Source organism: Lucilia cuprina, chromosome 4 (genome assembly GCF_022045245.1).
Source record: "Lucilia cuprina isolate Lc7/37 chromosome 4, ASM2204524v1, whole genome shotgun sequence".
Taxonomy (NCBI): domain Eukaryota; kingdom Metazoa; phylum Arthropoda; class Insecta; order Diptera; family Calliphoridae; genus Lucilia; species Lucilia cuprina.
Window position 1 is genome coordinate 56633569 of NC_060952.1, and position 13903 is coordinate 56647471.

Below are 13903 nucleotides of genomic sequence, written 5' to 3' on the forward strand. Positions count from 1 at the left end.
AATGATTGCAATGGTTCTGGCGGTGGAACAATTTTTCATTTGAACAACACATTCCTGGAGCTTCGTTCTTGTATCTATATGCATTTGCAGAACCGACAAATATTATCCGTTGAACCAGTTGTGACCAATATTTCTTCACTATATCTCCGATATGTAATAAAATCCGTATGGGTCAAAAATATTTTGTCGATTAGTTGCCATTCTATTACGGTTTTATTTAAGAAGCTCATCTCAGTAGATCTTAAAACGGATATTCGAATTCTTTGACTAAGACTTAAGTTGCGTTCATTCAAAGTTTCCGAAGAAATAAATGCCGCAGCTCTACGTCGCTGAATTTGAATTAGTGCAACATGTTGATCTGGTGTTTCGGTGGTTCTATGTATTGATGATCGTAATCTCTGTACTTCTAGACGTGTGTCGCGTTCATCCAGTGTCGCTCTAGATGTAAATGCTTGTGTGTCTCTCCTTCTAGACGTACGTTCTGTTTATAACGTGTCTCATCATTTAGATTGATTGATTGATAGATTGACCTTGACGATTACGTACGTTTTCTTCCAAGGGTGCATCGCGTCTCAGAACCTCTAGAAGTAGATGGTCATAGTCTCTCTAATTCTAGGCGTGCATTGCGTTGATCCGGCGTCTCATCAGTTCTTGATGTTGAAGATTGAGATCTTTTCCTTTTTAGGCGTTCATCTGATATTTCTGCAGCTCTTAATCTTTGCGACCGTGTTCTTTTACTTTCTAGACGTTCGTCATGTTCTAAAGGTGTCTCAGCACCTCCAGATGTTGAGGCTCTATTCCTTTCAGCAGTTAGGCGACCATTACGTTCTTCCGGCGTTTCGTTCTCCCTTTGTGATTGTAAATTTACTGCACTTTTGGCTCGTTTAGAAAGCGCTGATTTTTAGGCGGCAATTTGATGATTTATTAGTTTATGCACTTAAATTGTCACAATATGATTTCTCTCGCATTAATTACTGATTAACTTGTTAAGAATCTAAGATTCAAATGATTTGCAATGTGGTCATTATGTGTTAAATATACTTGAATTAGTATAATTTAATATGGGGACCCATTCCCAATATTGATGTCCTGTCTTTTGACTTAAATATTCCCATGGATAATAAAGTTACTCGTTCAAAGGATCTGCAATAACCTGTGATATAACTTAGAGTTTTTTCTTGAATAATTATTAAACCTTGTACTTAATAATTCAAAATCACACAAATTTAGTTTTTAACATGTTTTATTGATATTAACATGCATTTTACCTTTGTTGGTTATTACCATTTTGATATTAGTATCACTTGACTGAGTTGTGGCGTTATTATTGCATTTGATGGTACTTTGTTTAGATTGGTTTTGAAATTGTGTTGGCATTCATATTGTTATTGCTATTCTAGAGTAACTGTCTTTGTGATTATCCAATATGATGAATTACTGATATTGTCATAATTGTGTTTATGGTTTGTTTTATGTGGTTATTGATATTTGTATTGAAATTTTAAATGATTTTGCTGAATACCTTATTTTCAATTGTCAATTACTTGTAATTTCATATGTAGGTGCATCATTGAATATCTGTTGACTGATATAAATTTGCTGTGTATATGTAAATAAGGTATCATTAGTGTTTTTCTTGTGATTGCTTGGATGAGGATTATTTGTGTTGTTTGGATTAATACTTTGCACATTGTTGATGTTGTCTGCTTCATTATTTTTTTTTTATTATTCAAGATTATTTTAATATCTTATTGATATATTATTAGAAGTTGGAATTGTATTTTCTTTTACTTTCTTTAACTGATTATCTTATTTTACATGCAGGGTTTCTTAAATTGGTATTTTTCTTGTAGTTCATTGTGTTCTTTATGTGAAACCTTTTTTTATAAGATTTTGATTTATATTTATATTAGTATTCATATTACCCAATAATAACTAGAGTATTCAAACGATTAATCGTCGTCCGGTTAATCGATTAATTTTTGACGATTAATCGTTCGACTAAATGAAAATTGTTAAATTTAAAATAACGAATAAACCGAATAATTTCTATCAATTAACCGTTTAAGAAAAACTCACTATTTAGCCGTAAAATAACTATATATTTTCTACAAAATTTAATATTTTTATAACAAATTTTCTTCTTTTCTTAATTTCTTAATCATTTTTCTCCTTTATTTCAACAACTAGTTTTTTGGGAATATTGTTGTGTTCTTAAGTACATGTTTCTAATAAGTTTTTCAGCAACAGTTATAGTTGAACTAGTGTTCAATGGAACGTATGAATTCTAGGTTAGGTTAGGTATTCAGGCTGCAAAGACGCACACTTGGGTCCTGTTGGCTGTAAAGATAGTAAAATATAAAAGAAAGAGAGTAGGGGATAGTAGAAGATAGTTTAGGATTAAGTCATAGAAGAGAAATTGAAGTGAAGGAGAAGATTGAGAGGTCTGTCCTTGTGGACTGGTGAGTGCCTTAATTATGGCTTAGTGGTCTTAAAACCAGTTACTGTGCCTGATGAAGGCATTTATGCTATCCAGTCCTAGACTTGATAGTTCTGACAAATCATCAAATAGTCGTTTTCCCAGATATACGGATCGAGTGTCTGCTAGGCATTGACAGAGAAGATGTTCAATAGATTCTTCCTCCTCTTCGTCTTGACAAATTCTACAGAAGTCGTTGTGGGGGATTCCAAGTCTTCTTGCATGGTTTCCCAATAAGATATGCCCCGTAATGACAGCGACAAGGTTGCTGATATGAGGGCGGTTTAATTGCAGAAGATATGACGTGCATTTATTGTCCAAATTTGGCCATATCTTCCTGGTATTGATACAAGTTTGTTCATTTCGCCATCTTGTCTGAGAAATTTCATAGAACTTTCCATCTATTATGATCTTGCAAGCTTTTAGCGATATTCCGCAAAAGATGTCTATGTCCCTGTCCTTCTTAGTACCTTATCAAGAAGTATACGATTGGAATTGTTGTCCAGTGCTTTCCACCAGACAACAGCCCCGTAGAAGAGAATAGTTTTAATAACCGCTTCATGGATCCAATTTACCAGTTTGGGATTTAGTCCCCATCTTTTGCCTATGGCCTTCTTGCAAATGTACATTGCCATTAAGGCTTTATTTACCCTGGCTGTGATATTCTCTTTCCATGATAGTTTACTATCAAGTATCACCCCTAGGTATTTCGCCCTTTTCGAAAGTGAGAGTACGACTCCGTTTACTCGAGGTAGGGTAAAATTTTCGATATTGTATTTCCTGGTGTAGAGTATAAGTTCTGTTTTACTATCAACTCTGTGGTGATTCGAGATATCGTATTCAGATGGAGACCTGATACTGCTACCGCAACGTCATCCGCGTATGCGACAGTCTTGTATCTTTGGGTATCCAAATTTATTAGTAGGCTGTTTATGGCCACATTCCATAAAAGTGGTGATAGGACTCCACCTTGAGGTGTACATGCCATTCCCATGTTAGAACGGATAGTCCTGTATTGAAGAAGGTCTTGTATGAATTTAATCACTGATGTCTCAATACCGAGCTCTTCTAGAGCTGATATGATGATGTCGGGTTTGACGTTGTTAAAGGCTCCTTCTATATTCAGAAAGGCCACTAACGTGTATTCACCAAATTCCAAGGACTTTTCTAAATGTCCCACTAATGAGTGTAGGGCCGTCTCAACTGATTTGCCTTTGGTGTAGGCATGTTGTGAGGGAGATAGGAGCATAGGATCTATTGACGATCTTATGTGGACGTCAATGATTCTCTCTAGAGTTTTAAGCAGAACGATGATAGACTTATGGGTCTATAATCCTTTGCCTTAATATGCGTTGTTTTTCCTCTTTTGGGGATAAACGTCACATTACATTTGGTGCATTTTTCTGGTACGTAAGACCATGTAAGACAAGCTTGAAATATTTCAAGTAGCCATGGTATAACTAATTCTGCATTATATTGCAGATCAGCTGGAATTATGCCGTCCGGTCCCGGTGACTTATATGGGTTAAATGTGTTTATTGCCCATTATATCATTCCCTTATCGGGGTTTGACTATACGTTTGTGGTCTTTCCATTGTAGTATCCAATGGTAAGTTACCTGGAAAATGAGTGTCCATTAATTCCTGTAGGGATTCTTGTCCACTCGTTGTCCACTCACCGTCTTGCTTCTGGATGTAGCCTTGAACGGTTTGTGATTTAGACAGGATTTTGGATGAACTACTTGTCTCTGAAAAGCTTTCGATGCTACCACAGAAGCTTCTCCATGAGCAGCGTTTAGCATTCCTTACCTGATTTTTAAATTTATTCAATGAGACTCTATATGTGGACCATTCACCTGATCTTTTGACCTCATTGAAAAGTTTTCGACATCTATTCCTAGTCTTCGCTATTTCCGAGGACCACCACGGGGGTTTACTTTTACCCTTTGGTATCGAAGGTTTGCATGTTCTTCTTGTTGCTTGATTAAGAGAGCGTGTATGGTTGTCTACAGCTCTGTCAATATCTGCTGTATTGTTTATTTTCCATCTTGTCTTTCTTCTGTTTAGAATGGGGGCTTTCCTTTCCTGTGTTTTTTCTATCGAGAATACGAGATATCTATGATCTGAAAAGGAACAATCTACCGATACTTTACAGTTTCGGATTATGTGCGAATGACTTGTATTTACAAGCGTTATGTCCAATACCTCTTGTCTATTTGCAACTACAAATGTAGGTTCTGAACCTCTATTTACTACTTCAATATTATGGTTTTAAATGACGTCTAATACAAACTCACCTCGTGTGTTGATGTTGGTGCTACCCCATAGTGTATGGTGTGCGTTTGCATCTGCCCATATAATAACAGGGATGCGTTTTCCATTTGCTTCACTTACTGCCCTGACGACCGTGTTACTTGGCGGGGGGTCCGTCTGGTCGTGCGCCATATAGCAGGAGAGGATCAATATTGTGGATTCCTCTGTTTCCCATGCTGCGGTTACTGTATCTTCATCACAGTAATCAGATAGAATAAAAATATTTAGGGTGCTTTTAGCAAGTATGCAAGATTTAATGTTACCTGTGCCTTTTGCGTATAGTATAGTCTTTTACGTTGTTTCCAAGTATGTTGCCGTTATGGGTCCACGGCTCTTGGATCAACGCTATATCCCCCCCTTGATATCCAAGGTGGAGGTGTAATGCAGCCGAAGCTGCTTTAGAGTGATGAAGGTTCACTTGGATCACCTTCATCTTGGTTAGGGTCGTAGATGATTGTGATGTCGGCGTTTTCTGGTTCTGTTTTCAGAAGCTCGTCTTCGTCAATCACTTCGCCCTGGCTATCAAATAGATTCCCAATCAAGTCTGTACTTGATTGGTCGTTTATTTGTTCGTCAGATTTAGTGGTATCGTCTACCTTCCCTCCGTCCGTGCTTACCGGTTTGGGGTCTAGTTTGTCGTCACTCCGGTAGACGCGCAGCTTGATACTATCAAATCCGTAGTATACTTTGCCTTGCTTCTCTCGGAGTAACGGCAACGATTCCTTGTTAAGGACCACGACTGTCTTTCTGCTAGCACCTTCAGGTTCGGAGACCTTGACTACCTTCCAATTGTGAGTAGGTAGGTCAGGGTTTCCGCTCTGTAGGTACGCCAAAATCGCCTCTGGTTCATGTGGTTCCGCCGGAATAACCGTGATTGATCTCGGTCTGCGAGGTAACTCACTAACCGGGATCACGTCAAGTTTCGCGCCGGGCCACACTTCTCCTATAGACGTAAACGCCAACTTAAGCAGGTTTGCTGAGCGCTTGTTCGTGCACGCCAGCAGTTTGATGTGGCCTTGGTACCAGCCGGCATCATTATTCTGCGGAGATGGACCGGGATTCTCTTTGAGAATTTTCCAATACACCTCCAGCATTTTTTGACGAATTATCAACCATTTGTCCTGGGAGATAGCTTTGTCGTTGACACTCTTGTCAACAATGGCCCTAACTAGCGGGTTTTTAGCAACATCGCTTACAGTTTTGGTCCGCGGATTTGTGCATGGTGAACAGGAGGAGTCCTGTTATCATATATGACCGTCTATTATCAGATGTATCATAAATCGTATCAGAACTCTATCATCTCTACATATCAGTACACCATTTGTCAAAAATGTATCCACTGATATAATAAAAGATTGTTCTGATTCATGTACGCATCTAGATATGACAGACTTGTTAGACCATTTGTCAAAAAATGTATCTAGTCAGGTCTGCCCTTATCTCGAGCTAGCATCGTCGTTTTTGACCATTATGTCCAATGTGTCGAAAAAGACCATGCTTAGCTCCCCCTGTCCGCCACCTGGAACGCGTCCGATGAGAGATCTGACAACTCGTTGAATATCTTAAATATAGTAATTTCTTTATATAGAAAAGCATTTCACATAAACAGGAATAATTTCTAATATTTGAGAAAAAACTTAACATAGAATTGAAGTGAAAGAAGTGAAAATAATATTTTTGTTTATAAACCGTGCAAAAGTTATTTTCAAACATGAAAAAATCTATATGTGCAGGAAACTGTGGACAATTAGTATTAACTCTGTGTACTTCATATATATTTACTTTGTGTTAATATACTTTTATATTTTTAAATTTTGTTAATCATATTTTCATTAAATTTGTAATTTTAATTTGCTTTTGAATTTTAAAATATTTTGTTGAGTTGTGAATAAAACTTGAAAAGAAAACATATGTAATAATTGGCGACGAGGAAAAGTTTTATAAAAATGGAAAAACAATTTGCCCAAATGCTTAAGGATCAGCAAACTTTGGCACAATAATTGCGTGAACAACAACAAGATCTTTTTGAACGTTATATGAATAACGTTAACACAACTCCGAAGAAGAACATTCCGCCTTTTTCCAAATTTGAGATCAGTTCAGACAATTTTTCTGCTTATTCCAATCAACTAAAAGAACATTTTAAAGCGTATAATGTCCAAGATGCGAGCAAATGAAGTCCTACTTTTTAGAAATTGTTCATTTACATGCAAAAATTGTCAAATGGAATACGTTGATGAGATGATAAGAGATGCACTTATTTTAAATACGTCACATGAAATAGTAAAAACTGCCGCTTTGCAAAAACAAAACCCATCTTTGGAGAAAGTCATCAACATAGCAGAGACCTATGAATCAACACAATCATCATTGGAAACAATAAGAAACAACAGTCTTCCGCAAGAAGTTCAACAAGTTAAATTTAGAAATCATAATCCAAAGTACCAGCAACAAAATAGTCAAACTAGCAAAAGACCAAGCAAAATATCACCTGAAAATCAATTGCCATCATGTTCTGGATGTTTCAAAAATCATAAAAAACAAAATTGTAAGTTTCGCAATGCCAAATGCAGATGTGGAAAAACTGGTCACAAAACAGATGTGGGAAAACTGGTCACATAGCCCCGGTATGTAAATTTAAAAATGTTTATAATATATAGAATTATGAAGACTTAGTATCTGATTCTGAGCATTGTCACCAAATTAACAATCTTTTAATTAGAAAGGATAAGAAGTTATTCGTTAATGTTCAAGTCAATGAGCATAAACTTGAATTCCTATATATAAAACCGACACTGTTTTGAGAGCTTATGGTAATCAAAATATCCCTGTTCTCGGTATGTTAAAGGTAGATGTCTCATTAGGTTCCGAAACCAAAACTTTGAAATTGTTAGTGGCCAATACATATGAAGGCTCAAATATTTTCGGCATTCATTGGTACGATGCGTTTAAATGTGTTAATGATATTTTTCAGTTGGAAAGTCTGCATGAGCAAAATATTTTAAAAAAATATCCTAAATTGTTTTCAAATTCATTAGGTTGTTGCAATATGTTTAAAGCTCATTTGTATTTGAAGGAGAATGTCATTCAAAAGTCTTCAAAAACAAGACCTATTCCTTTTGCACTTCAAGAACAATTTATGGAAGAAGCTAAACGTTTAGAAGAATTAGGAATTTGGAAGCCTATATCATAAAGTCCTTGGGCTTCTCCAATCGTTATAGTCCCCAAACCTAATTCTAAAATCAGAATTTGCGCTGATTTCAAACAAACAGTTAATCCCCAGTTGGACATGGAACAGTATCCCATTCCAAAACTAGAGGATTTATTATATAAATTAAAATTTGGTTGTATTCAAAAAAAGATTTGTCTGATGCTTATTTTCAAATTGCCATGGATAAAGAATCGAAGAAAATATTAATTGTTAACACCCCTCTTGGCTTTTGGCGTTTCCAGTGCACCGGCAATTTTCCAACGTTTTCTCCAACAATTAATTTCTTATATTCATAATACCGTTAATTATCTGGACGATATAGTTGTAAGGGTAAAACTCATGAGGAACATGAGCAAAATTTGAAAAAACTCCTATCAAAATTAGATAATGCTGGTTTAACATGTAATATAGCCAAATGCTCCTTTATACAGGACGAAATTGAATATCTTGGTAATATAATTAGCAAAAACGGAATTGAGCCATCCGATAAAGGTATTATTGTGATTCAAAATTCACCTAGACCAAAGAATCTACATGATTTGCAAGCTTTCATGGGTAAAGTTACATACTACATGAAATACATAAACAACTTTTCTACTTTATGTGAGCCTCTCAACAGATTGAGAAGAAAGAATATTCCCTTTGTGTGGGGAAAATGCCAAGAAGAAGCTTTTCAAAATCTTAAACAGCTACTTATTTCAACAACTAAACTTTCTCATTTCGATGATAAATTACCATTGTTATTAGCCACTGATGCGTCATCGTTTGGCCTGGGTGCCGTTATTTCACATGTTTATCCCGATGGTTCTGAAAGACCTATAGCACATGCTTCCAAAACGTTAAATGCCCATCAAAAGAATTATAGCCAAATCGAAAAGGAGGCGATAGCTATAATATTTGGAGTATAGAAATTTCACGAATATCTTTATGGTAGGAAATTCACATTAATTAGTGATCACAAGTCTCTCCTGTCAATTTTCAATCCACAAAAATCGATACCTATACATTCCGCAAACCGAATTCAACGATGGGCACTATTTTTGTCAAATTATAACTTTGATATTAAATACAAATCTACCAATAATCATCAAAATGCTGATGAATTATCAAGATTACCATTGGAAAGTGATACAGAAATTGATATATAACTAGATAACATGGATATTAATTTAGCGGAAGAAATATGTTCATTTCCTGTAGATGTTACACAAATTGCACAAAAAATGATAAACTACTATCCCAAGTTCTGAAATTTATAAAAAAAGGTTACCCTTTACAAGTTGATGATATTTTAAAGCCCTATTTTAATAGAAGAGAAAATTTAACAACTCTGGATGGTGTAATTTTACTACAAATAGATAGTCATCGAGTAGTTATTCCCAAATGTTTCCAAACTAAAATACTAAACCTACTTCACGAAGGCCATTGGGGTATCGTTAAAACTAAACAATTAGCACGCCGATATTGTTGGTGGCCTGAAATAGACAAAGCAATTGAAAATTTAATTTTAAAATGTTCAGCAAGTTCATCTGTACTTTCTATGCCTACAAATGAGTTCAGTTCATGGACAAAACCTTCGAAACCCTGGCAGCGAATTCATTTAGATTTCGCAGGACCATTTAAAAATTCGTCATGGTTCATATGTGTTGATGCTTTTTCTCATTATCCTTATGTTTTTAAAATGAATTCCACAACAACATCTGCTACAATTAATACATTGAAAAATATTTTTGCAATTGAAGGTCTTCCAGAAGTAATAATGTCAGATAATGGGCCTCAATTTACTGCAGAGGAGTTTAGACTATTTTGTAATTCCAATGAGGTTAAACAATTTTCCAATTGGAACAATTGGGAATTTGTTGTTTTGTTTGGATAACTCAAACTAAATTGTAGGTTTGTTACAAGAGATGTAACAAATGAAATAGATTTATTTCGATTTGTACTAATTTCAAGGAACCTGAAATATACTTACTTCTCTTTCAATTGCTGTGGAGACCAAGAAAATAAATATAAAAAAGGTCTTTGTTCGTGTTGTATTTCAGTTTTTATTTGTTTAGTTAATTGTATAATTCTTGTATTTTTTTTTTTTTTTATAAATATATATGTATATATTTATATGTGTGTGTGGGAACCACTATTCTTTTTTATACCCTTCACTTGTTTTTTATTTTTTTTAATTTCGTTTCAATGTTTTCTTTGTTAGTGTATAAGTTTGTTTAATTGTTCTTTTTTTTAATAAACGTTTGTTGTTTTGTTTAAATTGTTTTATTTAAATGTTTGGTTTTTTTGTTTTTTAAGTTTTTATGGCCGCTGGCTCTCGGATAAAGTCGAAGACTGACTTCTTCGTCCTCCTTAGCCGCGAAAGTATGGCTTGGGCCGTACTTACACCGCCGCTGAATAAGTGGCCGATGCGGCTTAGTCGAGGTCGATCAAGTCGCTGCCAGATCGATCCTCGACATCACGCCCCTCTTGCACTGGTGCAATGTTTAATGCCCCCGACAACTGACCCGCAGCTGCAACAATCTGTTGTAACAATTCCTGGGCATTTTGGGTAACTGCAACAGGTTGACGACGGCGTGGTTGGGGACGACGACGTTGTACCAGCTGACGGCGACGTGAAGATTGCATCTGCTGGCGAGGTTGTGGTCGACGACGTTGTTGTTGACGACGTTGTGGTTGTTGTTGACGTTGTTGTGGTTGTTGTTGACGTCGTTGTGGTTGTTGTTGGAGACGTTGTTGTTGACGTCGTTGTGGTTGTTGTTGGAGACGTTGTCGTTGGGACCTCTCGTGCTCTATGCGTGCGGGCGAAGCAATTGGAACAATAGCGATGGACCCGAACGACATATTGTCTTTGTTTTACCGTCATCTTCTTAAACTGCTTGCAGTAGCGAAGAGGGTGGTAGCGGAAATAGACTAGGCACATTTCAGACTCTGGGAACTGATCCATCTGCAAAGGGAAAAGAAGAACAAAACAAAGCAGCAGTAATGGGTTCGCTATCACAAATTTGAACAATTTGAACAGAACATATAGGACATACAGAACATACAATCCTAGTCAATCTACTGACTTATCACAAATCGGAAGCATGCAAAGTTTGACTATTGGTGTGGTAACGGTTCCAGACGCTGTTCGGACGTCAGCTACACGAACGCGTTTATCTTTTCCAGTATGGACTAACTCAATTCGTCCCATTTTCCACTCATTTGGAGGTAGGAGCTCATCTTTTATGACTACAAAGTCATCTTTCTGAAAATCCCTCTGTGGGCTTTTCCACTTGTAACGCTTGTGAAGTTCATGAAGATATTCAGAATCCTCGGACATTGGGGAAATAGGTCTGGAGTTTAGGACACTTTCAATTCGAGTTAATAGAGTCGAAAACTCTTCAAAGTTAAACTTTTGGTTGCCAGCTATTTTCTGAAAGTGAATCTTAAAACTTTTTACACCAGCCTGCTAAAGACCTCCCATATGTGGAGCACTAGGAGGAATGAACTTCCACTCAAACCCATGGACTGCATATTTTTTACTTATATCTTCAGCTGATTTTCGTAAAAATGAGAGAGATTCCTTTCGCAACGATCTACTGGCGCCAAGAAAATTTGTGCCATTATCGGACATAAGGCGATTAGGCAACCCCCTTCTACCCGTAAACCGTGCGAAAGCTGTTAATACCGCGTCGGAGGATAAGCTAGAGCACGCTTCCAGATGTATAGCTTTTGTGGAAAAGCAAACAAATATACAAGCGTATCCTTTCATATAAGGAGAGTTTCGCAAGTTACCTGATTTTATCTGAAAAGGCCCCGCAAAATCAACACGCATAAGTGAATGGTAAAGAAAAGGAGCATCTTTCCGGGGGCAGAGCTGCCATAATCTGAGACTTCAGCTTTTGCTTATAACGGACGCACACTAAGCAATGGTGAACACATTTTTTAACAGTTCTTTTAAGTCCTGGTATATAGAATTGACTTTGAATTGCATTCATCATTAGGGAAATGTCAGCTTGCAACAGAGTTTTATGAGCAAAGTCAAGAAACATTCTACAGAAGTTAGACGAGTTTGGAATAATGAAAGGGTACCTTTCATCATAGTTTAGGCATGAATTGGCTAATCTACCGTTAACTCTCATAGTTCCATTCGAATCCAGAAATGGGTTCAAAGTGAGAATAGAACTTTTCTTTGAAATTAGTTTCGCATCAGAGAGCTGACTATACTCCTGGGGATAATAAACTCGTTGAGTTAGTTTGATCAGCATAACTTTTGATTCTTTAAGCTCCGTAAGGCTAATAAACCTGAGCACGTAAGCTGTAACAGCAAGAGCTCGAGGATAAGAGGAGAATCTATCGATTAGACTGTTGTCAGCCGGTGTTGAAAAACAGACTGAAATCCTCCTTTTTTCCGGAAGAGCGTCAGGTAGAGAACTATATTTGGGCCAATTTGCTTGGGAGTCCAAGAGCCACATTGGTCCATACCACCACAATAGGTTGTTAACAAGATCTTGTGGTTTACAACCGCGAGTGCCAAGATCAGCTGGGTTGTGATCCGTTGGAACGTGATTCCAACTGGCATTACCAACATTCTCTATAATCTGAGTTGTTCTGTTAGCTACATACGTTTTCCAGACTGATGGAGGTTTTTGTAGCCAAGCTAAAACAATGGTTGAGTCTGACCATAAGTAAAGCTTTGGGCTGCAGATTGGAAGGTTCGTAAGTACTTGCTTTACGAGTCTGGAAAGCAGAAGAGCTCCGCATAACTCAAGTCGAGGTAAACTTATCCGTTGCAAGGGGGCAACTTTACTTTTAGCAGAAAGCAGATGTGAATACCGAATACCAGAGTTCTCGGATACCACATATAGTGTAGCGCAATAAGCCTGCTCAGAAGCGTCACAAAATCCATGTATTTGGATATTATATTGAGGATGGTAGTGGATCCATCTTGGAATTTCAATGGATTCGATAGTAGGAAAACTATCAACAAATATTTTCCATTTATCAAGAAATTGTGGTTTGACCTCGTCATCCCAACCGACCCCGTCTTGCCATAATTCTTGTAAAAGAATCTTGGCTTGAATAATAATAGGCGTAAGCCATCCTGCGGGATCGAAAAGTTTAGCAACAGCAGAGAGAATCTGCCGTTTTGTTGAAGATGATGTCGAATTTAATTGTTCTACTTTATAAGTGAAGGAATCACTTATAGCATTCCATCGAATCCCCAAAGTTTTTGTTGAACTTGAATCATAGAGTTTCAAAAATTCTGTGTTCAATAAATCATCAGATGATATCTGAGACAACAAATCTGGATGATTTGCCGTTATCTTTTTTAATGGGAACCCTGCTGATTTTAAAGTATCAATCAGCTGTTTTTGAGCTTCCATTGCCGATGACAATGAATGGCCTCCGGACAATATGTCGTCAACATATGTCTCTTTTCTCAAAATTCTTGCAGATAAAGGACTATCTTTTTCAGAATCTGATGCTAATTATAGAAGGGTCCTAATTGCCAAATAAGGTGCACATGCTATACCGAAAGTTACCGTTGTCAACTCAAAATCTTCAATTGGACTTGAAATATTTTTTCGAAACAAAATTTTTTGATACGAACGATCAGATTCATGAACTAATATTTGACGATACATTTTCTCAATGTCTCCAATAAAGACATACTTATATAAACGCCAATTTAGAATGATTGTCATTAAATCTGCCTGTAAGGTTGGTTCGACGTGGAGAACGTCATTTAATGATCTTGAACTTTTTGTCTTTCGTGATCCGTTGAAAACGATACGAACTTTTGTTGAGGCACTTTCAGGTCTAAAAACTGCATGATGTGGCAAATAATATGAAAAGAACTTTCCATTATGACAAATTTCTTGAGAATTTGATTTCTTCATGTGACCGAGAGAAATA

The 13903-nt window shown here is 36.7% G+C and overlaps 1 protein-coding gene across 1 annotated transcript; it reads right to left on the reverse strand.

Moving 5' to 3' along the window:
* Positions 1 to 11683: 11683 nt before the first annotated feature.
* On the reverse strand, positions 11684 to 13371 carry LOC124419217. Its single transcript, XM_046947834.1, has one exon. It carries the CDS (start codon positions 13369 to 13371, stop codon positions 11809 to 11811), a length of 1563 nt encoding a protein of 520 aa, XP_046803790.1. The 3' UTR covers positions 11684 to 11808.
* Positions 13372 to 13903: the final 532 nt, after the last annotated feature.